Genomic DNA, 25,027 nt, shown 5'->3' with positions numbered 1-25,027 from the left:
GAGAAACTTCAGAGAGCGCAGGAGGAGGAAACTGGAGCTGAGGCAGGGTGAGTGTAACACAACACTGTTGTTGTCCTGTCATTGTCTCTGAGTGTGTTTGTCTCTGTGGACTGTAGAGGAAGAAGAAGAGCCCCAGTTCAGCAGGTTGAGTCTCTTCCAGAGGCTTTGACTTTTACAGCCGCTGCTGAGAAGAAGATTTAATTCTGAATAACGTGTCTGCTTCAAAAAAGCTTCAAGAAAATAGATCACAATGATTCTGCTGATGAAACTTTGACTCGGTGCAAACTTTCTGCTTTTCAAACTGTGGACTCACTTCCTGTTCTCAGTCACGTGACTGTGAGGCGTAAAGTGTGTGATGGTGACCCTCGGCTGGCTTTAACCGGAGTCACGCCATCCGCGCTTGAAAAGAAATTGCGCATCTACATCAGTATATGCGGTTCAACACATGGTGGCTTTAGGTGCACCTCGTAAATTTAGGTATCTAAACTTTAACAGACTTAAATAATATAATTTAGTGCCCTTTTTAATAAGTTTGCATTTTCTATGCAAACTAAAGCGATACACAACCCCCCCCCCCCCCAATGTCACTGTGATTAATATTAATAACGGCCTACAATAAGCCTAAATATTAGAGTTCTTGAAAAGATAAATATTTAAACTGCTGTTTTTTAAGCACTTTGGCAAAATGCTCCACTATAAAAGGTGCATCAATGTGAAAAAAAGATTGCAGTAAAGTCTGCACTATTCGTTCCTCAGTTACATGCTAGAAGGTGGTAAAGAACTGCACATCACTGTACTGAAATAAACACTGAATAATAAACAGACCTGTGACATTTTAGTAACATACATGTGCCATATATACTATAATATTATAAATCTAGAGGTGCTGGCCACTATTATATTATCTTTAGATCTAAAGAACACTTTCCTGCCTTTAGTCTTATTCATGACCATTATGAATAATAACATCCATAGATCCATAAACTATCTAAAATGACTGAAGCACAAACCTGATCTCATTTAATATAAATATTATGCATGTATACATGTACAATATTTATGCACTTATGGTGCTTGCTGTACAAAGAGAAACAGGTCAGATATTAGAATGATTTATTTTTATTCTAAAACATATCATTTGAATATTTTTGGAGCAGACTTTACATCCGTCTTCATGACCTCCACAAACGCCATCTGTCATGTTCTGCTGTGGCAGGTAAAGAAGAGGAGCCCAGTGCAGGACTCATAAGGCGTGAATTAACCTTCAGCTTCAGCTTTAATTGGTTCAACAAAGCACATAACAGAGCTGCTCAGGTGCCAGCAGCATAGAGCACTAGCTCAAAAAACAAGCTCATAAAACTTGACTTGAGTTAACTTAACAACTTAAATTAAACATGAAAATGAGCAGAAGCAGAAGCATGACATGAGTGCCCACAGACGCCAACAAGCAGGGGAAACTTAAATACACGAGGGCTGATGAGGGAAGTGGACACGTGGGATCATATTTAGCGAGGTGCTAATGTCATCATCCCCCCCTTCCAGACCTACAGGCAAACTGTGGAGGATTACTTCTGTTACTGTGACCTCACTGAGTGTGCTTTACCTCTCAGCCTCACTGAAGGATGATGATGGAGGAAAAGGAGGACAGAGCAGAGGCTGCAGGATCCAGAGGTCAGAGGTCACAGGCTGCAGCATCCAGCTGTCCATCTGTGAAGAGTGACTGGTCCAATGAGAATTCTCCATATTTCAGTGATGGACCAACAAAGTAAGTGAACTGAATTCTTTCATTTCTGATAATCCTGAACTGAGACGGTGAGGTTAGAATCAGTGTTCCTGACGGCTCAGTAAACACAAGTTATTTGTTGTAGTTTCTTTTAGAAAATCTGGAATCTCTGAGAGGAGAGCTCAACTGTTTTCTCAGTCCTGAGGTTTCCCGTTTTTCTTTTCCCACACAGACTGATACAACACCATAACTGCACATACTGATTATGCACTCAGTTATATTCCACTTGATACAACACTTGATGCACATTATTAAAAGAGCTATTTTTTACAATCCACATAGTTTAGATTGTAGGCTACAAATGACGGGGTACCATGTATTTAAATTAACATATAGGATGCACTTGGACATGTTCAGCAACTCAGCCCCTTATTGGTATTTGAGTAATCAGGTCTGCTGAGTTTCTAGGTTAACCATATTAGCACAGGCTAACCCAGCCATAAGCTATGTGAATATAGACCTGAAGGTTCATATACCAGGCATTTCAAAAGCACTTCACCCAGCTAACAGGAGGAAAAAGGACATTTGTCATTATGGCATCAATGATGTGAGAGTTGAAACATTCAAGCATTTAAAGAAGTCCAGTCGCCTTTTTCAAACTCTGGAGACTACCATGACCTGGATGACTGAAAAACTACTCATACACACCAGCTAGCTGTTGCAGCATCGGCAAAAGCCACAATCCAATAGCGACATAAATGGTAAATATTCTACATATTAAAAACGGAATCAGAGGTCAAAGGTCACCTTCCTGATGACTGAAAGTTTAAAATGAAAACTGAAAGCTGTGTGTGTGAGTTTGCTGCTCTCCCACAGTTTTTAGAGTCCTTCTGAGCTCAGTTCAAAGTGAACTAACCCAAGCTGAGCTGCACACAGTGACTGTAACACAGTGAAGGACAGAATCAGCTCTCTGTGATGGAAGGCTTTTACTGTGAAGTCTCTGCAGGAAGTGCTGAGTTTGTATTCATAGCAAACTGCAGGCAGATCACTCAGTGTTTAATCAGACAGGAAAAGCAGTTCATTAGTGCTGCTGAGATCAAAGGAAGCATCACTTTGGTTCCAGCCTGAATGCTGGATTCAAACAGGAAGTAGCTCCACTTTTCCTGTTCTCTGTGACCATCAGAGCTTCTGCACAGTGTCCTCACATCTGGATCTTTGTCAGCAACAGTCAGCAAATGATTTTAGTGATAAAGAAATGTGTTCACAGAGAGAGGAAGAGGAGCGGTGTCTGTGTGGAGGAGCGGCCGTCCTGCTGTGCTTCCTGTCAGGACGTCCTGAAGGATCCGGTCTCTACCAGCTGTGGACACTGGTTCTGCAGACAGTGCATCTCCTCATACTGGGACCAGTCTGCTTCATCAGGAGACTCCTCCTGTCCCCAGTGTGGACAAAGACCCAGAACCGGAGCTGGACTGCAGACAGCCAGTCAGAGCAGCTGTGGACAAAGTAAGACTGAACATCTGTCTGCTGATTGACTCATTTCTGAACACAGAGTTGTGTTGCACACTGTGAACATTCAAGGTCATTAGAAAGATTCACGTTAAATCCCAGTGAGGTTTAATTACTGCAGCATACAGACCTGCTCTGTGTCACATGTCCTCTGTTTCCTTTAAGGAAAGTAAATCAGAACCCAAAGAAATAAATGTATATTTCATGGTTTTACGATAGCGCCCCTGTCTTTGTTAAACCAATTCACCAAAAATAAGAACCCCTCAACCCTCACTGACATTTGTAATTATATTCAAACTAAGCACACTGTGTCAGAGCAGAGCCTCTCAGCAGGATGTCATATGACTCGCTGCATGTGTGTAGACAAAGTCACATTTCTCCTGAACCTTTGCAGACTAAACTTTTAACCTCAGCAGAAGAGACGAGCCATGAATGAGTGTTCACAGTCAGCTCAGACAGGTGTGAAACAATAAGATGGAGAAGCAGAACGCTGCGTATCAAACAGTCAGACTGAATAACTTTTTTAGACACATGCCCAGCAAACTGAATGAGGTGCACCTGGCTTGGTGAACCAGTGACCAGATGAAGCAAAGAATGCCCTTTCTCACAAATTCTGCTGGGTTTTGTTGCTGTTTGGATGTTGTGAAGCATCTTCAGATCAATCTAAAAACATGTGGATAATGTTTACAGTTCCTCCTGTTTCTGGCCAAACCTCCTCAGGTTTAAGCACGGAAAACCTCAAAGGAACAAGGCTGCTGAGGGCTGCAAAGAATATAGCAGGTGTGTCGACCTGGAGCAGAACTGCACAATAAATGCAAGTTGAGCTAGTTTAGGTGGTGATTAGAGGTCACAAAAGACGTCTTCACTCTCCTCGTACTCGCAGAAGGCCAAATCTGTTATTACATGAAAATGTGATGGAGCACCATGGATATTACTTTTGAAACAAATAAGAACCAGTGTTATTATTCACAGCCTTAGCTGAAGCACACTCATAGTACAGATTAATGTTAGAATAATTTCTCAGTTCAGATTAATACAGATTATCATTTGTTTTGCTGCAATTTCCATATCATCCATATTTGACTGTTTCCTGATCTCTTTACTGTTAACAGAGCTTTAATTACTACTGATGTAAACTGAAGGATTCCTGCTGTTTCACCGTAAATGTTATTCCCCTGGAGGCTTTTATTGTGAAAATGCTCTGCATTTTGTCACATGATTAACAGGACTTTATCTGCTATGTTAGAAATCTCCACAACAGTAGATTAATGATTATGCTCTAAATTCACAAAACAATTGTTTGCTTTTTGTGTTATGTATGTTCTGTCTTTCAGCAGATGCTGGTCTGCAGGAGGTTTTAGATGAACATAAGATCAGTCTGAGGAGGAGATGTGAACGTGTGACTGAAGGAAGTGATCAAACAGGAAGTGGAACCCTCCTGAACAGGATCTACACTGCCCTCTACATCACAGAGAGACAGAGGGAAGAGGGTCATACCCAACATGAGGTGAGGCAGCTGGAGACAGCTTCCAAGATGGACGCCCTCCATGACAGACCAATCAGGTGCCACGACATCTTTAAAGCCTTCCCTGACCAACAGAGACCCATCAGAGTGGTTCTGACCAACGGTGTCGCTGGCGTTGGAAAAACCTTCTCAGTGCAGAAGTTCAGTCTGGACTGGGCAGAGGGCTTGGAGAACCAACATGTCAGTGTGGTGATTCTGCTTTCATTCAGGGAGCTGAACCTGATCAGAGATCAGCAGTACAGTCTTCTGGAGCTGCTCCATGTTTTCCATCCAACATTACAGAAGGTCCCAGCAGAGAAGCTCGCTGTCTGGAAGCTTCTGTTCATCTTTGACGGCCTGGATGAAAGCAGACTTTCATTGGATTTCACCAACAGGAAGCTCGTGTCTGATGTCACACAGAAGTCATCAGTCAGCGAGCTGCTGACAAACCTCATCGAGGGGAATCTGCTTCCCTCGGCTCTCGTCTGGATAACTTCACGACCTGCAGCAGCCAATCAGATCCCTCCTAGATGTGTGGACAGGCTGACAGAAGTACGAGGCTTCACTGACGCCCAGAAGGAGGAGTACTTCAGGAGGAGATTCAGTGATGAAGAGCTGTCCAGCAGAATCATCTCCCACATGAAGACATCCAGGAGCCTCCACATCATGTGCAGAATCCCAGTCTTCTGCTGGATCACTGCTACAGTTCTGGAGCACATGTTGACTACAGAGCAGAGAGGAGAGCTGCCCAAGACCCTGACTGACATGTACTCACACTTCCTGCTGGTTCAGACAAAGAGGAAGAAGAACAAGTACCATGAGGGACATGAGACGAGTCCACAGGAGCTGACGGAGGCTGACGGGGAAGTTCTTCTGAAGCTGGGGAAGCTGGCGTTTGAACATCTGGAGAAAGGAAACATCATGTTCTACCAAGAAGACCTGGAGCAGTGTGGTCTGGATGTGACAGAGGCCTCGGTGTACTCAGGAGTTTGTACAGAGATCTTCAAAAGAGAGTGTGTGATCTTCCAGAAACCAGTCTACAGCTTTGTTCATCTGAGCATTCAGGAGTTTCTGGCTGCAGTCTACGTGTTCCACTGTTACACCAACAGGAGGATAGAGGTGCTGGAGGACTTTCTGGGGAAAGAATACAATCAGCCATCTCTGGATGATTTCTTGATGAAAGCTGTAATAAAATCCTTCCAAACTAAGAATGGCCACCTGGACCTGTTTATTTGCTTCCTTCATGGCCTCTCTCTGGAGTCCAACCAGAGACTCTTAGGAGGTCTGCTGGGTCAGACAGAGAACAGTCCAGCAACCATCCAGAGAGTCATCAACAACCTGAAGGAGATGAACAGTGATGAAATCTCTCCTGACAGAAGCATCAACATCTTCCACTGTCTGGTAGAGATGAATGACCTCACAGTCAATCAGGAGATCCAAAAGTTCCCGAAATCAGTAAACAGATCAGAGGAACTCTCTGAGATCCACTGCTCAGATCTGGCCTACATGCTGCAGATGTCAGAGGAGGTTCTGGATGAGTTGGACTTGCGAGACTGCTGGACATCAGATCAGGGACGACACAGACTCCTTCCAGCTGTGAGGAACTGCAGAAATGCTGGGTGAGGCCAAATGTGATCATTAATCAGAGTAGATTTGCAGATATATACATGACCAAATGATTAACAGTTTGAGTTTCTCATTTGGAGAAATTGGAATCTATTGGATACCTAACATGACTTCTGGCAGCGTGTTAGCACATAGCGGCCTCTCCTGGTCCAAGTACAGGTTTTTTTTTTTTTTTTTTGTAAGGATTGTGTCTTTGTTCTATACTATTTTGTAATTAATGTAAAGAAATCGCAAACGCAAAGTTTACGACCACCAGATATTGTTACACTTTAGAAAATAGTCACAAGCCAACTTGTTTGATATTCTGCGATGAACGCTTCAGGAACTTTGCCTACTTCACAAACCAGCCTTACAGTCCCCGTTGTTACCAGGTGCCTGAGATTGGGGGAGAGCGGTGAAAGCGGTGCTCAAGAAAGCAGATGGGTGCTGGGCTAAAAGCTAACCCAAGCCGGCCATCTCTACCATTGCTATTCCTCGTAAATGTATGTTTTCTGGAGAATAAACTGAACTGCATCAGAGAACTGCCCAACGTGAAGACTGCTGTGTTTTTAGTTTTTACTGAAACATGGCTTAGCGACAACATTCCAGATGCCATTGAGCTAGATGGGCTAACACTGTATCGAGCTGATAGGAATGCAGCTCTGTCCAGCAAAACACAAGGAGGTGATGTTTGTATTTACATTAACAACAAATAGTGTAAGAACTCTGAATTGAATCTTCCACCCAGTGCAAATACGAACAAGGCATTGTGTGAGCTATGTAGCGCCATCAGTGAACAGCAGAACATTCACCCATACAGACTGTTTATCATGGCTGGAGATAATAATCATGCAAATCTCAAGTCTGTTTTCCTCAAATTTTACCAATATGTGGACTTTGCAAAAAGAGGAGTGAACACACTAGACAGTGTTTACACTAACATAGCCGGTGAGTACAGGGCAGAGCCCCGCCCCCACTTACACCAAATCATCCAAACTGGCATGTGCGTTGTGGCAGGCATGATTGAGGACCCCAGTGCAGGACTTGAGAGGCAGTGTGTACACTCAAAAAACTTTGCTTTAGTGCTTTGTAGGACAGAAATGCAGGGGGCCAGCAGCATAATCTAGAAAACACAATTGATAACAGGAGGTACACATCAGTAGTGACGTGCAGTGAGGTGTGTGATGGGTGAGGCACTGACTCGTCTGCAGTCAGACATTCACATATATGAATCCAAAATAGAATAAACATGTTACACATATTCATTCAGTATATTAGACAGACTGTGGAACATCAGCATTTGTAGCGCACGTGTAATCAATCAATCAACTACCTGCTTCATTTATTGTATGTGACATAGCACCATCAGAGGTGAGGCACTGCACTGGACTGGCTCACCCCACATTTCTTCCATGTATTTGAACTAGGGATGCGCCAATATATTACTATGTATCTGCACTGTGTATGGTATCTGTTGTGCACAAAATGTGCAAGACAGATACCCTGGTCCAGGGTAGAACAGTTTTTTTTCATTTCACTATGTACTTCAGTATATCTGAAATGACCATAAAACGTATCAGCAGCAGCAATAACACAGTAAGATGAGCGGAGCTGAAGCACAGATGTGAAGAGCAGATGCTTATCAGTTTATGACTTCACTCTGTTTTGTTTTATATACATTCAGTCTGTGTGTATAATGCAGCTTTTCTGCTTTTATAAAAACACATTTTATATTTTCTCTAAACACAGACTGGTTTTCTGTGGACTCTCAGAGACTCACTGTGACGTTGTGGCCTCAGCTCTGAAGTCCAACCCCTCCCATCTGACAGAGTTGGACATGAGTGTCAACGAGCTGCAGGATCCAGGCATGAAACTTCTGTGTGCTGGACTGGAGAGTCCAAACTGTCGACTGGAGACTCTGAGGTCCGTTCACTGACTGTTTTTCTATATTTCAGATGTTTGATTGATGTTTGAAACTTTCTTTGGTTCATAAAGAAGTCCAACAATTAATTAATGCTTCAGTCTTAAATATGATCACTCTATCTTTATCAATGCGTTGCATAATACAGGCCTTTAAGGTGGCAGTAATTAAACCAGTATTTAAAAGCCATCACTTGACCCAGCTGTCTTATTTAATTATAAGCCAATTTTTTATTAGGGGTGCTCAATTATGGGAAAAAAAGTATAATCAAGATTATTTTGGTCCATATTGAAATCGTGATTATTCAACGTGATAACATGACTTCGTTAACAAACTGAATTTATTTAAAAAACAGTGATTAGCACTTAAAGCCCTTAAAGCCCTTAAGCCCATCTTCAAGATGGCGCCGGTGAGGTCAGCAGCCGTCGTACCTGCTCCTACGCTTTGTTTGTATATATTAGGTTTAGCTCTAATTCTGGACTTTATAATTCCGCCTGCGCTGTGTCATATCACGTATGACAGACAGACTCTTTTTAATATCAGAATACAGCACTCTGGCTGTATACAGCACTCTGGCTGTATTCTGACACCTTTTTCTCCCGACCCGACTTGGCCTCAGGAGATACTGCGGTTCCAGTGGGCCAGCTCAAACAAAGGACGGCGCGGAGCCCCCAGGTCACGGACAAGGCCCCGAGGAAAAAGAGCCGGCGTAAGAGAGAGGCTGAGGCGCAGAGCGCACCAAACGCCACTGCCGAGCATCCTGTTGGCTAATGTCCAGTCACTGGATAACAAGCTGGACGAACTCAGGGCCAGGATACAGTTTCAGAGGGACATAAGGGACTGCAACATCATCTGTCTCACGGAGACATGGCTGACCCCCCCTCATACCGGACCACGCCGTACAGCCGTCGGAGTTCTTCAGTGTTCATCGCACGGACAGAACGAGTGAGTCTGGAAAATCAAGAGGAGGAGGTGTGTGCCTAATGATTAATAACAACTGGTGTGACAGTAGGAATGTTGTCCCTCTGAAACAATCATGTTCACCTAACCTGGAGCTCCTAACCCTGAAATGCCGCCCCCACTACCTGCCCCGCGAGTTCACTTCGGTCATCTTCAGCGCCGTCTATATTCCACCTCAGGCGGACACAAACACTGCACTATCCGAGCTACATGAGGCGATTTCCACCTATCAGGCTAACCAGCGTGATGCGGCTCTCATCGTAGCCGGGGACTTTAACAGTGCAAACTTGAAAAAGCTGATACCGGAGTTGATTCAACACATCGACTGCCCCACCAGAGGAGAGAGGACCCTAGACCACTGCTACTCTCCATTCAAAGAGGGCTACAAAGCAAAGCCTCTTCTGCCTTTTGGGAAGTCTGACCACACCTCTGTACTTCTCATGCTGAAATACAAACAACGGCTCAGGCAGGAACCCCCTGCTGTGAGAGAAGTGACACGGTGGTCTGATCAAACAGAGGCCGCTCTGCAGGGTGCGTTGGATTCAACCGACTGGGACATGTTTCGCAGCAGCGCGGGCGGAGACATCGAGGAGTTTACGGAAACTGTCGTGGGATTTATTGGGAAAGTTGTTGATGACACCTCACTTAGGAGGACCATCAGGACTTTTCCCAACCAGAAGCCGTGGGTGGATAAATCTGTCCGCGACGCCCTGAGGTCCCGCACCGTTGCCTACAACTCCGGCCTCGCCTCTGGGAACATGGAGGACTACAAGGTTGCATCATACAATGTCCGCAGAGCGCTGAAAGAGGCAAAACATCGCTACGGCCGCAGACTGGAACAGCAACTACAACAGTCTGACTCCAGGGGACTGTGGCAGGGACTACGCACCATCACGGACTACAAAGCACCACACACACACCCGGTGAGTGCCGACGCTTCTCTGGCTGATGAACTCAACATCTTCTTTGCGCGCTTTGAGTCGGGAAGCCGACAGCCCGCTGCGCTCCCGGCCGGAGGGGCGGAGACACTCACTGTGACGGAGCGCGACGTGAGGAGGGCGTTTAGACGTGTAAACACCAGGAAAGCGGCGGGACCAGACGGTATTAGTGGACGTGTCCTTAAGACCTGCGCTGACCAGCTGGCACCTGTGTTTACACTGATATTCAACCTCTCACTGAAACTGTGTTTGATTCCCACCTGCTTTAAAAAGTCCATCATAGTCCCTGTCCCAAAGAAACCACACCCCAGCAGCCCCAATGACTTCAGGCCCATAGCGCTCACCTCTGTGGTGATGAAGTGTTTTGAAAGACTCATCAAGACATTCATCACCTCCTCACTGCCCACCACCCTCGACCCACTACAGTTTGCATACCGGCCAGACAGATCCACAGATGACGCCATATCCTTCCTTCTCCACAAGACCCTTTCACACATAGACACTGGTAAGGGGAACTATGTGAGAGTGCTGTTTGTAGATTACAGCTCAGCATTCAACACCATAGTTCCCTCCAGGCTGGTCTCTAAGCTGCTGGACCTGGGCCTGGGCCCATCCCTGTGCAGGTGGGTTCACAGCTTCCTGACCAGCAGACCACAGGTGGTACGAGTGGGTCACCTCACCTCATCCTCCCTCACCCTCAACACTGGATCCCCCCAAGGCTGTGTGCTCAGCCCTCTGCTGTACTCACTGTACACCCATGACTGCGAGGCCACGTCAGAGTCCAACGTCATCATCAAGTTTGCTGACGACACTGCTGTTGTGGGACTAATCTCTCACAATGAGGAGACAGCCTACAGGAGAGAGGTCTCCCGCCTGGAGAACTGGTGCCAGGAGAACCACCTCCTGCTCAATGTCAGCAAAACAAAGGAACTGATCGTGGACTTCAGCAGGAAGCAGCAGAGGGACTACCATCCACTTGTCATCAGTGGTGCTGAGGTGGAAAGAGTGGACACTTTCAAATACCTGGGAGTGACCATCTCACAGGACCTGTCCTGGACTCATCACATAAACATCACTGTGAAGAAGGCCAGACAGCGTCTCTACCTCCTCAGGCGGCTGAGAGACTTCAAGCTCCCACTCAAGGTGCTCAGGAACTTTTACACCTGCACCATCGAGAGCATCATGCGTGGGAGCATCACCACCTGGATGGGAAACTGCACCAAGCAGGACTTCATGGCCCTAAAAAGGGTGGTTCGTTCAGCTGAACGGACCATCAGAACCACCCTCCCCAACCTGCAGGACATTTACACCAAGCAGTGCAGGCTGAGGGCCATGAAGATCCTAAAACAGCCCAGCCACCCCGGACACTCTCTCTTCTCCCTGCTCCCATCAGGCCGGCGTTACCGCTGCCTGAGGACTAAGACTGAAAGGTTGAAGAAGAGTTTTTACCCACAAGCCATCCGTCTGCTCAACTCTGAGCCCTAACTGGACCATTATTGCACAATGTAAATATTATAATTTATAAAAGTGTGTATAGTGTATAGTATATAGAGTATAGTGTATAGTGTGAATTACTTTTTTTTATTTTTATTCTTCTTATTTATATGTGTGTGTATATATGGTTGCAGGTACAAAATACATTTCACTGTGCATTGTACTGTGTATAACTGTGCATGTGACAAATAAACACTATCTTAATCTTCTTAATCTTAATCTTAAGAACAGAGAATACCTTGAAATCTAGTGCACGTCTACAATCTCTTGAAAATAGATACTAAATTGAAAATAAAATACAGGATATGTAAAATATATAAATAAAATACAAAAATATATAAATAAATTGTAATATAAATAAATAAATTAAAGAAAAATAATAAATCGATAAATAAATGGTAAGGTCATGCCAGTTATCACGATCAAGTTTATTTGAGACCAAATAAATTTGACCACATTTTACTGATTACCACAACATACTGACAGATCTTATACATGTATTCAAAAGGTTTGGTATTAACATTGGTTGGGATGTGAGTCAAATCTGTTCCCAGGGCTCGATGAGGTATTAGGGTCCATTACAATGCTAATTACATCCATGGACAAATATTGGTAGGGACAGCTCCCTACTGTCAATTGCTAATCATGATTGATGTGATTGGTATGAACTTAACGGACGTTATTTGATATTGGTAGTGACGTATCTCTAGCATCCCTACCAATTGTAGGCCCTTGATTCCAGTCAGGCTGGCTCATTATAGCCCAGAGCAAACAGAAGGAATGTTCACCTTCAGACTAAATCAAAGTTATTCAGGCTGATGTTATTCTGGCAGGAAATACTGGTTATACTGGCAGCACTGCAGTGTTTAAACTTCAGCTGGTTGAACTGCCAGATGTCCCCCTAGATTTCCCACTTTTGTGGATGATGATTTATAAAGGAAATTTATCAAATAATTTATAAAGCATGCCCTGTCATGATCCTGGGCCGGTGGCCCAGTGTTTTGAGTTTTGTGAAGTTCTGTTTTTTGTTTTCTGGTTGTTCAGGATTTGTGGAATTTTAGTTTATCTTTGTTTTGTTTAGTTTTCCATGTTCTGGTTTTCCCTTAGCTCTGTGTGTCAGTCTCCCTGTATTAAGTCTGCATGTATTTGGTTAGGTCACTTCCTGTTTTATTTTGACGGTGTTGTGTTCCTTGTGCTTTGTGTTTACGTTTACTTCCCCTTGTCTCGTTAGTCTTTAAAATGTTCACAGTCTCAACAGCCACAATCTTTTTTGTGGCTAAAGTATTAGCCACAATGTCAGTCTTCACAGACGTGTCGGGAATCTTGGGGCTGGAATTAGGTGCCTCAAAATGTATTTCCATAACAAAGTCCTTAATTAAGGCATGCAAAGCATCCAGCAACCAGGGATAATCAAACACTAGTTTATGCAGTCTATGTACAGTGTCTCTCCTATACCCTTCACAGGGCCATTTAAGCCATTGATCACACAGTTTGTTGTATCATTAATGTCTTTTAATTCTGAGGCAGGAACATGTGCCTTGCATGCAGTCTGTTCACTGGCTAACTTGTCTTTAAATCTGAATTAGAAACACAGTGTTCAAGCTTTGCATGGCCTGACTGAACCTGCTCTTCAGCTTTTTCCACTGGCAGAGAATTAGGTAATATAACCACAGGTAATGGTAAACAATGAAAGGGTTACAGGAATACACAATTTGGTCTGTAACTGAAAAACGCCAGCAGCCACAGTGGAGACAAGCTTAGTCCCACCACAAAAAGTCTCAGAATAAGCCGGCTTAGATAAATCAGCCGCAGCTAATGGGAAACAGCTGGGAGGGAAACACAGGAAGCAAAACTAAACCTAAAGACCAAAGACATACCAAAACAAAAGAGCAAGTAACAAAACACAAGGACCAGGGCTAGGGCACATGAGCACCCTAAAAATAAGCACACCAACATCCAAAATCAAGAAACACATGGGGAATCAAAACCAGGAGCCTAATACAAGGAAAACATCATAACACACGTGAAAATACCAAAAACAAACATGAAGCACCGGGCCAGAGGCCAGAGGCCCAGAACCATGACAGTTAGACTGGAATAAGGTGTTGTTGGAGTTCAAAGACATGAATTTTTTTCAGCTTAACCTTTAAAAGTGAAGCCATGTGGTTCATTGAAAGAATAATATGACTTTTCCATTTTTTTACTTATTTTTTAATATCAATGTACAACTTGAATCTAAAACATCATAGTTTTTTTCTCAAAAATTTCTCTTGTTTTGTTTGAAGCTGCATCCTGTTGGCTTCAGCTGTTTGGAGTTTCCATTTTCTAAACTTCAACATTCTGAACCTTCTTTGGTTCTGAACAGATTATGAATCACTAAAGGAGTGTGCAACATTTTATTTATTATAAATAACTTTCATTGGTGCCATACCAGTTTGATTTACATGTGCAATATACACTTTATCTGTACAATATCCCCTGTGTTTGTAATAAGTCTGCAATAACTGTTGTTCACAGTCTTCATTAACCTGGTACCCTGTAATATATGTATTAGAAATCATCCATTTTGTGCTAAAGTAACTTTTTTCTATCTATATTTCTTACATCTTGCACAGCCTTTTCCTTTTTAAAAAAATGAATATGTGTATATAATTATGTATATATTTAATATTTTTTCCACTGTTTCTCGAGAGCTCTGCACAAGAATTCCTGTGTACCCAAACCTTGCGTGCCAGTATAAATGGCAAATAACGTCTCCTGAATCTTGGATTTCAAGCACAAGCATCTTTTATTCTTTATACAGATTGGAGTACTGTGGTTTGTCAGCGATCAGCTGTGATTATCTGGTTGCAGCTCTCAAGTCCAACCCCTCACATCTGAGAGAGCTGGACCTGTGGTGTAACAACCTGCAGGATTCAGGAGTGAAGCATCTGTGTGGTTTTCTGGAGAGTCCACAATGTCAACTTAAAACTCTGAGGTCAGTCACCATGTTTTAGTTGTGTAAACCAGAAAGTGCTCAACAAGATTTTAAATGGTCATTTCTGTTTTGGTATTAGGTTTAGGTCCGCATGAGACATAATTTCAGTCCGGATACAGACCGAGGTCCGCCTATTGGTGACCTCTGATCTAAGTGATGAAAAAATTTCAGGATTCTCTCTTCTCCTTTTGAGACATTAGATCATTGTCTCATTCTCCATGAGGTCTGGATGAGAGAGTGTCAGTATCATAGTTATGTTTTCCAGATGGACATATGAATTTGAATGAGAGAGTAGACAGAGCACATAGCCATCTGTAACTGGTGGCATCTAGTTTAGCAGATGTTAGAGGATTGCTGTCAGTAAACACAGCAAAATGAATTCTATGGGTGGGCCATTTTTATGGATACACCTTAATAAAATGGGAATGGTTGGTGATATTAACTTGCTGTTTCTGGCACATTGGTATATGGGAGGGGGGAAACTTTTCAAGATGGGTGGTGACCATGGCAGCCATTTTGAAGTTGGCCATTGTGGATCCAACTTTTGTTTTTTCAATGGGAAGAGGGTCATGTGACACATCAAACTTATTGGGAATTTCACAAGAAAAACAATGGTGTGCTTGGTTTTAACGTAACTTTATTCTTTCATTAGTTATTTACAAGTTTCTGACCACTTATAAAATGTGTTTACACAGAAGATTTTGTTCAGTGATGAGGCAAACTTTTATGTGAATGGTGACGTTAACAAACAAAACCACCGCTATTGGTCTGAGCATTCCTAGATGAACAGTTTTCTGGAAAGTGGATTGGTCATTGTGGGCCAGTCTAATGGCCCCCAAGGTCTTCCGATCTGACCCCCTTAGACTTTTATCTTTGGGGTCATCTGAAGGCAATTGTCTATGCTGTGAAGACACGAGATGTGCAGCACCTGAAACTACAGATACTGGAAGCCTGTGCTAGCATTTCTCCTGCGGTGTTGCTATCAGTATGTGAAGAGTGGGAGAAAAGAGTTGCATTGACAGTCCAACACAATGGGCAGCACTTTGTACACATTTTATAAGTGGTCAGAAACTTGTAAATAACTCATGAAAGAATAAGGTTAGATTAAAACCAAGCACACCATTGTTTTTCTTGTGAAATTCCCAATAAGTTTGATGTGTCACATCAAACTTCCCTTTGAAAAAACAAAAGTTGGATCCACAATGGCCAACTTAAAAATGGCCGCCATGGTCACCACCCATCTTGAAAAGTTTCCCCCCTCCCATATACTAATGTGCTCTTAACAGATTATAAAACATTAAATGATTTTACGCACAAACTTTGTCTAATAAACATATCTTTTGTTCTTTATAAAGATTGGGGGACTGTGATTTGTCAGCTACCAGCTGTAATTATCTGGCAGCAGCTCTGAAGTCTAACCCCTTCCAATTGAGAAAGCTGGACCTGAACAAGAACAATCTGCAGGATTCAGGAGTGAAGCAGCTGTGTGGTTTTCTGGAGAGTCCACAATGTCAACTTAAAACTCTGAGGTCAGTCTCTATGTTTCAGCTGTGCTGAGATGAATCTGATGTGAAACACTAAACTGCAGACATAAGGCTGATATTATTCTGATCCACACCGAGGATCTTCATGGCAAAGTCTGTTTTCTTCTTCTCTGCTTTAGTCTGTTGACTGTAGCCAGCTGAGTTTTCCTAATTCAAAGAGAGGGGACCCTGATTAACTGTGTACCATTCTTACTCACAGGTCAAAGTATAAGACACAACAATTATTAATCCACAGCTAACTGTCTGTCTGTCTAAAGGTCATAGCACGCAACAATCTCTGAAACAGAAACAGTTTAGAGCAGGAATTATTGCACATTTGGAGGAGCTTTCAAATTTGTACTCATCATTTCACCCCCATCATACACTGCATGATCACATCACGCCCCCCTCATAGCTGTGTCTCCCTGCCCAGTATTCTCCTCAGTTTCCTAGTCTCAGATTTCTAGTTCCTGTACTGCAGATGTTTTGTGCTTTTTGTTATTCCTCTGAGTGATCGATATTGTTGCATTTTGAGTTTACTAATTGTCTCCCATGTCTTGCATTTGGATCCTTATCTTGACTGCCACAGAGCCAGTCATGACAGAATGATTCAATCAAGTAATGGACCCTTTTTGACAATGAGCTAAAGGGACAGTGTAATCAGTTTTTATAAGGATCTGGGATTCCAAGGATCTTAAGTTTTGTCAGCCAAACATTTAGCCATAAGGGGATTCAATTCAATTTGATTTATATAGCCAGTCTCAATAGCCAGGGATCGGTCTGCCAGGGAGGAGGCCCTAGGGCAGACCCAGGACACGCCGGAGAGATTACATCTCTCGGCTGGCCTGGGAACACCTTGGGGCCCCCCCAGATGAGCTGGTTGAAGCGGCTGGGGAGAGGGAGGCCTGGGCTTCTCTCCTTAGCCTGCTGCCCCCATCACCCAGACCCAGATAAGCAGAAGAAAATGGATGGATGGATGGATTATTGATATAGCACCAAATCCCCAAAACAGTGCTTTATATGCTTTAAAAAAGGGTCTTTATATTTTAATGTAAAGTCCCTATAATAATGACAGAGAAAACTCAATAATCAAAACGACCCCATATAAGCAAGCACTTGACAACAGTGGAAAGATCCCATAAAGGGCCATGTGAATCGCTCTTTGTCTGGCCCCTCACCCAAGACCAGTTTGCCTTGGCAGATGCTACCAGAGGACAAACGCCGCCGGACAACATAGCGCCTGGGTTCACTGGGACACACGATCTCCTCCACCACAATAAGGTGGTGATTCTCGGAGTGGAGTTTGTAGTTTTTCTCCTTTCAATACCTGGAAAAAGTGTTGCTGGAGTTCATAGATGATCTTTCTTTCCGTGCGGTTCCTTGAATGAAAAACATGTTTTCAAGTGTTTTCATTTTTTTTTTTTAATAAATGTATGACTTTAATAAAACAAAATATTTTCTCCTTTATTTGCTTGAAGCTGCATCCTGCTGCCTTCAGTTGTTTGGACTTTCAATTTTCTAAACTTCTACATTCTGAACCTTTTTCTGCTCTGAACAGACTATGAAACACTGAATGATTTAAAAGCACAAACTTTGTCTAATAAACTTGCATCTTTGATTCTTCATACAGATTGGGTGACTGTGGTTTGTCAGAGATCAGCTGTGATTATCTGGCAGCAGCTCTGAAGTCCAACCCCTCCCATCTGAGGAAGCTGGACCTGTACAAAAATATCAAGCTACAGGATTCAGGAGTGAAGCAGCTGTGTGGTTTCCTGAAGAGTCCACAATGTCGACTTGAAACCGTGAGGTCAGTCAACATGTTTTAGTTGTGCTGAGATGAACCTGATATGACATTAAACTCTGTAGCAGTTCAAAGATCATGGCACACAGTAACCTATGAAACAAACAGTTTGTAACAGGAATTATTACACATTTTCAAAATGACCCTGCTGAACAGCATGCTGGGTAATGCTAGCTAGACAGGTATGGGTGTGTTACAGAACATGTTCACTACAGAACATTGAAGAAGAGGAGAGATGAAGGATGAAGAAAAGAGGCTGGAGGTGAGGCTTTACCTCCAGAGAGGAACTGTGTCTGCTGTTTGGAAACATTTAGCTTTGAAAAAATGAAACTTTTTTTTCCTCCGTCATTTCTGGTTGCACTTCTTCCGGGTGGGACTTTTGTCCTGTAGGTGGGACTCAAGCAGCTCCACCTACACAATGACATGTTGTATAAGCACTTTGAGTGCTCAGTTAGAGTAGAAAAGCGTTATATAAGAACTCGTCCATTTACCATTATCAAACACTGAATGATTTCAAGCTCAAACTTTGTCTAATAAACTCAAATATTTTATTCTTTATACAGATTGGGGAGCTGTAGTTTGTCAGAGATCAGCTGTGATTATCTGGCAGCAGCTCTGAAGTCCAACCCCTCCCATCTGAGAAAACTGGACCTGAATGAAAACAAGAGCCTTCAGGATTCAGGAGTGAAGCAACTGTGTGGTTTTCTGGAGAGTCCCCAGTGTCAAATTGCATGTCTGATGTAAGTCACCATGTATTAGTTGTGCTGAGATGAAGTGAAATGCTAAACTGCAGACTTAAGGCTGATATTACACTAATGGACACTGAGGATCTTCATGTTCAAATCTGTTCTCTTCTTCTGTGGTTTAGTTCATTGACTATAGCAGAACAATGTTCACATTTCAATACTTACTTCAAACTGTGATGCTCAATTTGGGCCATGGCCTACAGCCGACCTTTCCCGATTCAGACAGAGAACTGACCAATCCAATCCAATCCAATCCAATCCAATCCAATCCGATCCAAATAGCGCCAAATCACAACAAACACTCACCTCGATTCCCTTTGAGCAAGCATTTAGCAGCAGTGGGAAGGACAGCAGAACCAGGCTCAGGGAGGCGCAGTCATCTGCCATGACCAGTTGGGGCTGAGGGGAGAGAGCCAGAGATGAATAAAAATTAATGGTTAAATACAGAGTGAAGTATTTCAAGTGTTGGGTTTTCTCAGTAATTATTGTAGGGTCTTTACAATATGAAGTCACCTTGAGGTGACTGTTTGTTGTCATTTGGCACTAAATAAATAAAACTGAATGGCACTGAATTGAAGATCATAGCGCTTTCTTTTGTTTGTTATTGTTCTATCCATTTAGTTTGAAATCAGTTTGCTGTGTGGATGGCATGTGGTGTAGTGAAACAGTCAGTAACTCCTCGCACATGTGTTAAAGCTAACGTAAGGATCCTCATATGAAAATGGAGCAGAAAGTCGAGAACTGTCATAAAAATACTCAAGTACATATACTTTAAAACAAATAACTCCAGAAAACAAATAACTGTATTCCATAAATTTATTTTCTTGAGAAATAAAAGGTTTTAATATTGTACCACTGTTACTAACGTCATATTCAGTTGAAATAATGTGCATTTTACTTTGTGAATATGTTTTTGAAATAATCTTAAAATTAAACTGAAAATGGACTAGTTCTTATATAGCGCTTTTCTGCTCTAACTGAGCACATAAACTTGTGATGACATTTTATTTGTTGCATAGTTTATTCATTAGAGAGCAGTACATAAAACAGCTGCAAAAGTTTTGTCTGATGTATTAAACATGAAACATGAGGTGTTGAGCTAAAATGAAGGTAGGTACAGGAGTCAGAAGTTAATCTGGGCGGATTGTCACACTCTGACACAGTGTAACGTGAACGGACTAACATCCACTCTGAGTGCAGAAAATATAAAGTGTATGCTCTTCATCTTAGAACACATTATGAAACACCAAATGGTTTCAAGCACAAACTTTTTCTAATAAACTCACATCTTTGATTCTTTATACAGATTGAAGCTCTGTGGTTTGTCAGAGATCAGCTGTGATTATCTGGCAGCAGCTCTGAAGTCCAACCCCTCCCATCTGAAAGAGCTGGACCTGAGTGACAACAAGCTGCAGGATTCAGGAGTGAAGCAGCTGTGTGGTTTTCTGGAGAGTCCCCAGTGTCAAATTGCATGTCTGATGTAAGTCACCATGTATTAGTTGTGCTGAGATGAAGTGAAATGCAAAACTCAGCATGATACACAGGGAACAGGAGGCAAGGAAATGAGAACAAGAGAGTAAAAACACAGGGGACTTGACACGAGGAAAAGAACACTGAGGAAATCAAAACATATCTAAACTGTGCACAAGACTCAAGTAACTAAAACTAAGAAAGCCTGAGAAAACAAATAAACTAAAACTAAGATCAAAACCAGTAACATCATAAAAAGCAGAAAATATAACAATAAAAGAATTTCTTGAAGGAAAAGAAAGTTCTTCTTTATTCTGGGTTTGGATTAACATAATAGGAGTCAAGGCTCAAACCCAAAATGTTGGGTCAACAGACCCAGAATCAGAACACTCAGGGGCTGGATCCTTTAAAAGCTGTGATGGCCGGAAGTCAGCAGCTATTAAATGGGATGGTCCAGCCTATGAAGGGCTGCTCAGGTTGCCTAACAACAGTGACATTAGCTGCTGGGAGTGTTTTGTTCAGCATTGGTTGACAGAGATGAAGAGAGAGAGATTTTATCTGATTTTTTTTAATTAAAAAAATGGGATAAAATCTAAAATCTATTTTCTTTTATAATAATAATATAAAAATTCCAGCTTGCCCCTACAGGTGGTCTTTTTCCCCTTCAATTTCAAGTCCTGGGACCTTGAGGGTTCTACGCAGTATCTTAGCTGTTCCCACGATTGTGCTCTTTGGACAGAGATCTCAGATGTTGTTCCAGGAATCTGCTGGAGCCACTCTCCCAGTTCGGGGGTCAGTGCCCCGAGTGTTCTGATTACCATGGGGACCACTGTTACAGTCATCTTTCAGTGGGTCTATACAGTGTATCACAAAAGTGAGTACACCCCTCACATGTCTTCAGGTATTTAAATATATCTTTTCATGGGACAACACTGACAAAATGACACAATGAAAGTAGTCTGTGTGCAGCTTATATAACAGTCTTCATGTAGAGCAACAATTCATCTTTTAAGATCCTCACAGAGTTCTTTGCCATGTTGGAACTTTCAGTGACCAGTATGAGAGAGTGTGAGAGCTGTACTACAAAATTGAACACACCTGCTCCCTATGCACGCTTGAGACATAGTAACACTAACGAGTCACATGACATTTTGGAGGGGAAATGACAAGCAGTGCTCAATTTGGACATTTACGGGTGTAGTCTCTTAGGGGTGTACTCACTTTTGTTGCTGCTGGTTTAGACATTAATGGCTGTATATTGAGTTATTTTGAGGGAAGAATAAATTTACACTGTTATATAAGCTGCACACAGACTACTTTTCATTGTGTCAAAGTATCATTGTGTCATTGCTGTCCCATGAAAAGATCTACTTAAATATCTGCAGAAATGTGAGGGGTGTATTCACTTTTGTGATACACTGTATATATGTATGTGTGTGCCCGGCCGGGCGCCTCCTCAATCTCACTGACACATCTTCTGCAGTGGAAGCAGAGTCTGGGGACAAGGAGGATGACTCACCATCACTGTGGATGGCATCACTGAGGTGCTTAAACAACTCCTTGGGGCAGGGCCCCTGGGGTGGATGAGATTCGCCCTGAGTTCCTGAAGGCTCTGTATGTTGTAGGGTTGTCTTGGTTGACACGCCCATGCAACATCACGTGGAGAACTGGGGCGGTGCCACTGGATTGGCAGACCAGCTTGGTGGAGCCCATGTTTAAGAAAGGAGACTGGAGAATGTGCTCCAACTATTGGGGGATCACACTCCTCACCCTTTCCTGTAAGGTCTATGCCCGAGTGGGGAAAGGAGGGTCCGTCCATTAGTCAAACTTTGGATTTGTCAGTGCAAGAGGAACAATGCGGTTTTCATCCTGGTTGAGGAACACTGGACCAGTACTTTATCCTCTTGAGGATATTCGAGTGTACGTGGGAGTTTGCCCATCCAGTCTATATGTATTTTGTGGACTTGGAGAAGACAGTTGACCGCATCTCTTGGGGTATCCTGTGGGAAGTGCTGTGGGAGTATGGGGTGTCTGGGCCGTTGTTGCACTTCGCCAAGGGCTGCCCTTTGTCACATCAAATTTAGAATCTCCACTAATGCAGCCAGCACACATATCCAATATTTAGTCTGTCTTGTTGGACAAACTGGAAGAAATGATTCAAGGACTTAGTCATAGAACATAGATTCAAATCTCTAACATCAAACTGGCTGCATCAGGACAGATAGTCTGAAAATTCCTGTTTGAAGCTGCATCCTGTTGGCTTCAGTTTTTTGGAGTTTCCATTCTCAAAAGTTATGCATTCTGAACCTCTGAACACATTATGAAACACTGAATGATTTCAAGCTTTGTCTAATAAACTCACATCTTTGATTCTTTATACAGATTGGGGGATTGTGATATGTCAGAAATCAGCTGTGATTATCTGGCAGCTGCTCTGAAGTCCAACCACTCCCATCTGAGAGAGCTGGACCTGAGCTTCAACAGCCTGCAGGATTCAGGAGTGAAGCAACTGTCTGATCTTAAGGAGAGTCCACACTGCAGATTGGAGAAATTCTGGTAAGTAGAGGGTTGGGGTGAGTCTATTCTGCTTTCAGCAGTATTGTACTAAACACAGTTAGTATGAAATGAAAGCTTCAGTGTTTCCTGGAAATCTGCAGCCTTCTCAGTGGCTGCTTACCTCAGTGAAGCTGTGCGTGGAGGATGGTAACAAGCTTCAGGACTGGACAGAAACACTTCCCATTTGGGTATTTTTGCTCTGTCAAACACTGGCTGACTATGTGAGTAATGGCTCCTGGAAAGCTCACATGCTCTGATGCAGTTGATTGCATCAGAGCATGTGAGCAATCAGCTTTGGGAAGTGACCAAAAGAAGGAGATCGTGCATACAAGCAGCAGAAATGAGCTTCCTTCGAATGGTGGCTGGCCTTTCACTTAGAGATAGTTAAGAAGTGCAGCCATTCGGTAGAGGCTCAAAGTAGAGCCGCTGCTCCTGCACATCGAGGGAGCTAGTTGAGGTGGCTTGGGCATCTGACACCCAAAAGGCACCTCCTGGGCAACGTGAGATGTTCCAGGCTGCGGCAGACCCAGGACATGGGAGGGAGGTCTGGGCTTCTCTGCTTAGACTGCTGCCTCCAGGAACCAGCCCCAGATAAGTGGAAGAAAATGGATGGATGGATGGAATTTAAATTCATTGGAAAATCAGTTAAAAGGGTATTCTAAAAACTTGTAAGAGTGAGAGGTTTGCACATAGCAATAGTGCATCTTCTGCATTTTTTTCTTAGAGGTGGGAAAATACGTTAGTTTCTCTGTTGAGAAAAAGCAAACCACAGCTTGTACGCTACATAAGCTTTAACAATTGTTCCTCTGGAAATGTTTGTCTTTTTGCTAACAAGAAAAAACTTTATAAAAAGAGAACCTAAAGCAGATACAAGAAAAGCAAGCCTTGTATGGAGCTATGTTTATTTGTTCGCTGGCTATCTAGCAGCATATAGGCACGTGTGTTGTGAGGACAGCACAGAGCATCAGTTCAAAGAAGATCAAACATTGTCAGCAGCCAATCAGCTCTCTGAACAAAGCAGCATGCAGACATTTTCCCAACATGGACCAATGACTGCATTCATTTTCCAGCTTAAAGGAGTGAAGGAAACAGTCTGTAGGTGATGAAGAACTTTGTGAGAGCAGATGTTTGGATGGAGTTCCTCCAGTTAACAGCTGGAACCATTACATGAGGGACTGAAACATCTCCTATGAATTGTTGGGGTTGTTGTTGGGGTTCCTAAAGAGCTCAGAGTGGACAGACCAAGGTTATTAGAGTTCATGAGACTCCAAACTAAAACTAGGAGGGAAAAACATTTGGATGAACTTCAATCCAAATCCAAAGTGAAACAACAATGAGTACTAGTACAGTCCCAGGACTGAAGGCCCTGCTGCTCTTTATAGTGGATGTGCTGCATCACTGACTGACAGCTGATGAAGAGTCTCTGGAAACACTCATTTATCTCCTCTGCTCTTTCTTCTTCTCTCTGCAGGTGGTGAGGATGGTAAACAGGACGGTGTGTGTGCTGAGAGAGGAGGAGCTGTGTCCTGATGATCCAGAGAGGTTGAAGCAGCAGCAGCTTGTGTGCAGAGACGCTCTGACTGGGCCATGTTACTGGGAGGTGGAGTGGAGAGGAGAGCTTCATCCAGCAGTGACTGACAGAGGAATGAGAAGAAGTGCAGATGACTGTCAGTGCTGCAGAGTGAACTGCTCTGAGAACAGCTCCACTGTCAGACACAATGTAGAGTCCACCATCATCCCTGTGTGTCCCTGTGGATCTGCCAGAGGATCATCAGTGGATCTGGATGCTCTGCTGCTGCTCTGTCCTTCTACACAGTCTCTGCAGAGTCTCTGTCTGACACTGGCTTCAGCTTTTCAGGCTTCATTCTGGATCACACTCAGGAGAACATCACCTGGAAAGGCCTCCAACAACATCTCCATCATAGACACAATGTTTTTAGGACTTACACATCAGGTTTTGGTGCTTGGATATGGTCACATATTACATCTTTAAGCTGAATTATCTTTCTTGAAACACTTAATATTTTTACTCTCTTGCTGGTTTTTCATATATTTGCAGAAGATAGATATTGACCTGTTTCATATGTATAGTGTAGTTGATCAGGTAAAAATAGCAGAGTCCTAATTGTTTAGATAATAAAGGCATCTAGCAGGAGAACTGCAGGAGCTGAAGGTGTGTTTTCACAGCTCCTGAATACATCAATACTGTTGTCTTCTTGTTGGAGATGTTCCAGAGTCCTTGAATCATGTGACCTCAGTGGGTGGAGCCTACACTGCTTAATGTTTAATGTGGATACTAATGA

The 25,027-nt window shown here is 43.0% G+C and overlaps 1 protein-coding gene across 4 annotated transcripts; it reads left to right on the top strand.

Annotated features, from left to right (window-relative positions):
• Nucleotides 1-25,027, top strand: LOC115799826 (NACHT, LRR and PYD domains-containing protein 12-like). Of its 4 annotated transcripts, none has more exons than XM_030757120.1 (12): nucleotides 1-47; nucleotides 1,611-1,765; nucleotides 2,991-3,226; nucleotides 4,567-6,352; nucleotides 8,088-8,261; nucleotides 14,455-14,628; nucleotides 15,984-16,157; nucleotides 17,782-17,958; nucleotides 18,516-18,692; nucleotides 20,005-20,178; nucleotides 22,551-22,724; nucleotides 24,196-25,027. In XM_030757120.1, the coding sequence occupies exons 2-12, from the start codon at nucleotides 1,623-1,625 to the stop codon at nucleotides 24,200-24,202; spliced, it is 3,396 nt and encodes a 1,131-aa protein (XP_030612980.1). In that variant the 5' UTR covers nucleotides 1-47; nucleotides 1,611-1,622; the 3' UTR covers nucleotides 24,203-25,027. The 4 variants fall into 4 exon arrangements, with proteins under 4 accessions (XP_030612980.1, XP_030612978.1, XP_030612981.1 ...); XM_030757118.1 differs by having other exon boundaries at nucleotides 4,564-6,352; XM_030757119.1 differs by having other exon boundaries at nucleotides 7-47; nucleotides 1,543-1,765; nucleotides 4,564-6,352.

The sequence above is a fragment of the Archocentrus centrarchus genome, chromosome 20, assembly GCF_007364275.1.
Source record: "Archocentrus centrarchus isolate MPI-CPG fArcCen1 chromosome 20, fArcCen1, whole genome shotgun sequence".
NCBI lineage: Eukaryota > Metazoa > Chordata > Actinopteri > Cichliformes > Cichlidae > Archocentrus > Archocentrus centrarchus.
This window is presented reverse-complemented; position numbering and strand designations above follow the sequence as displayed.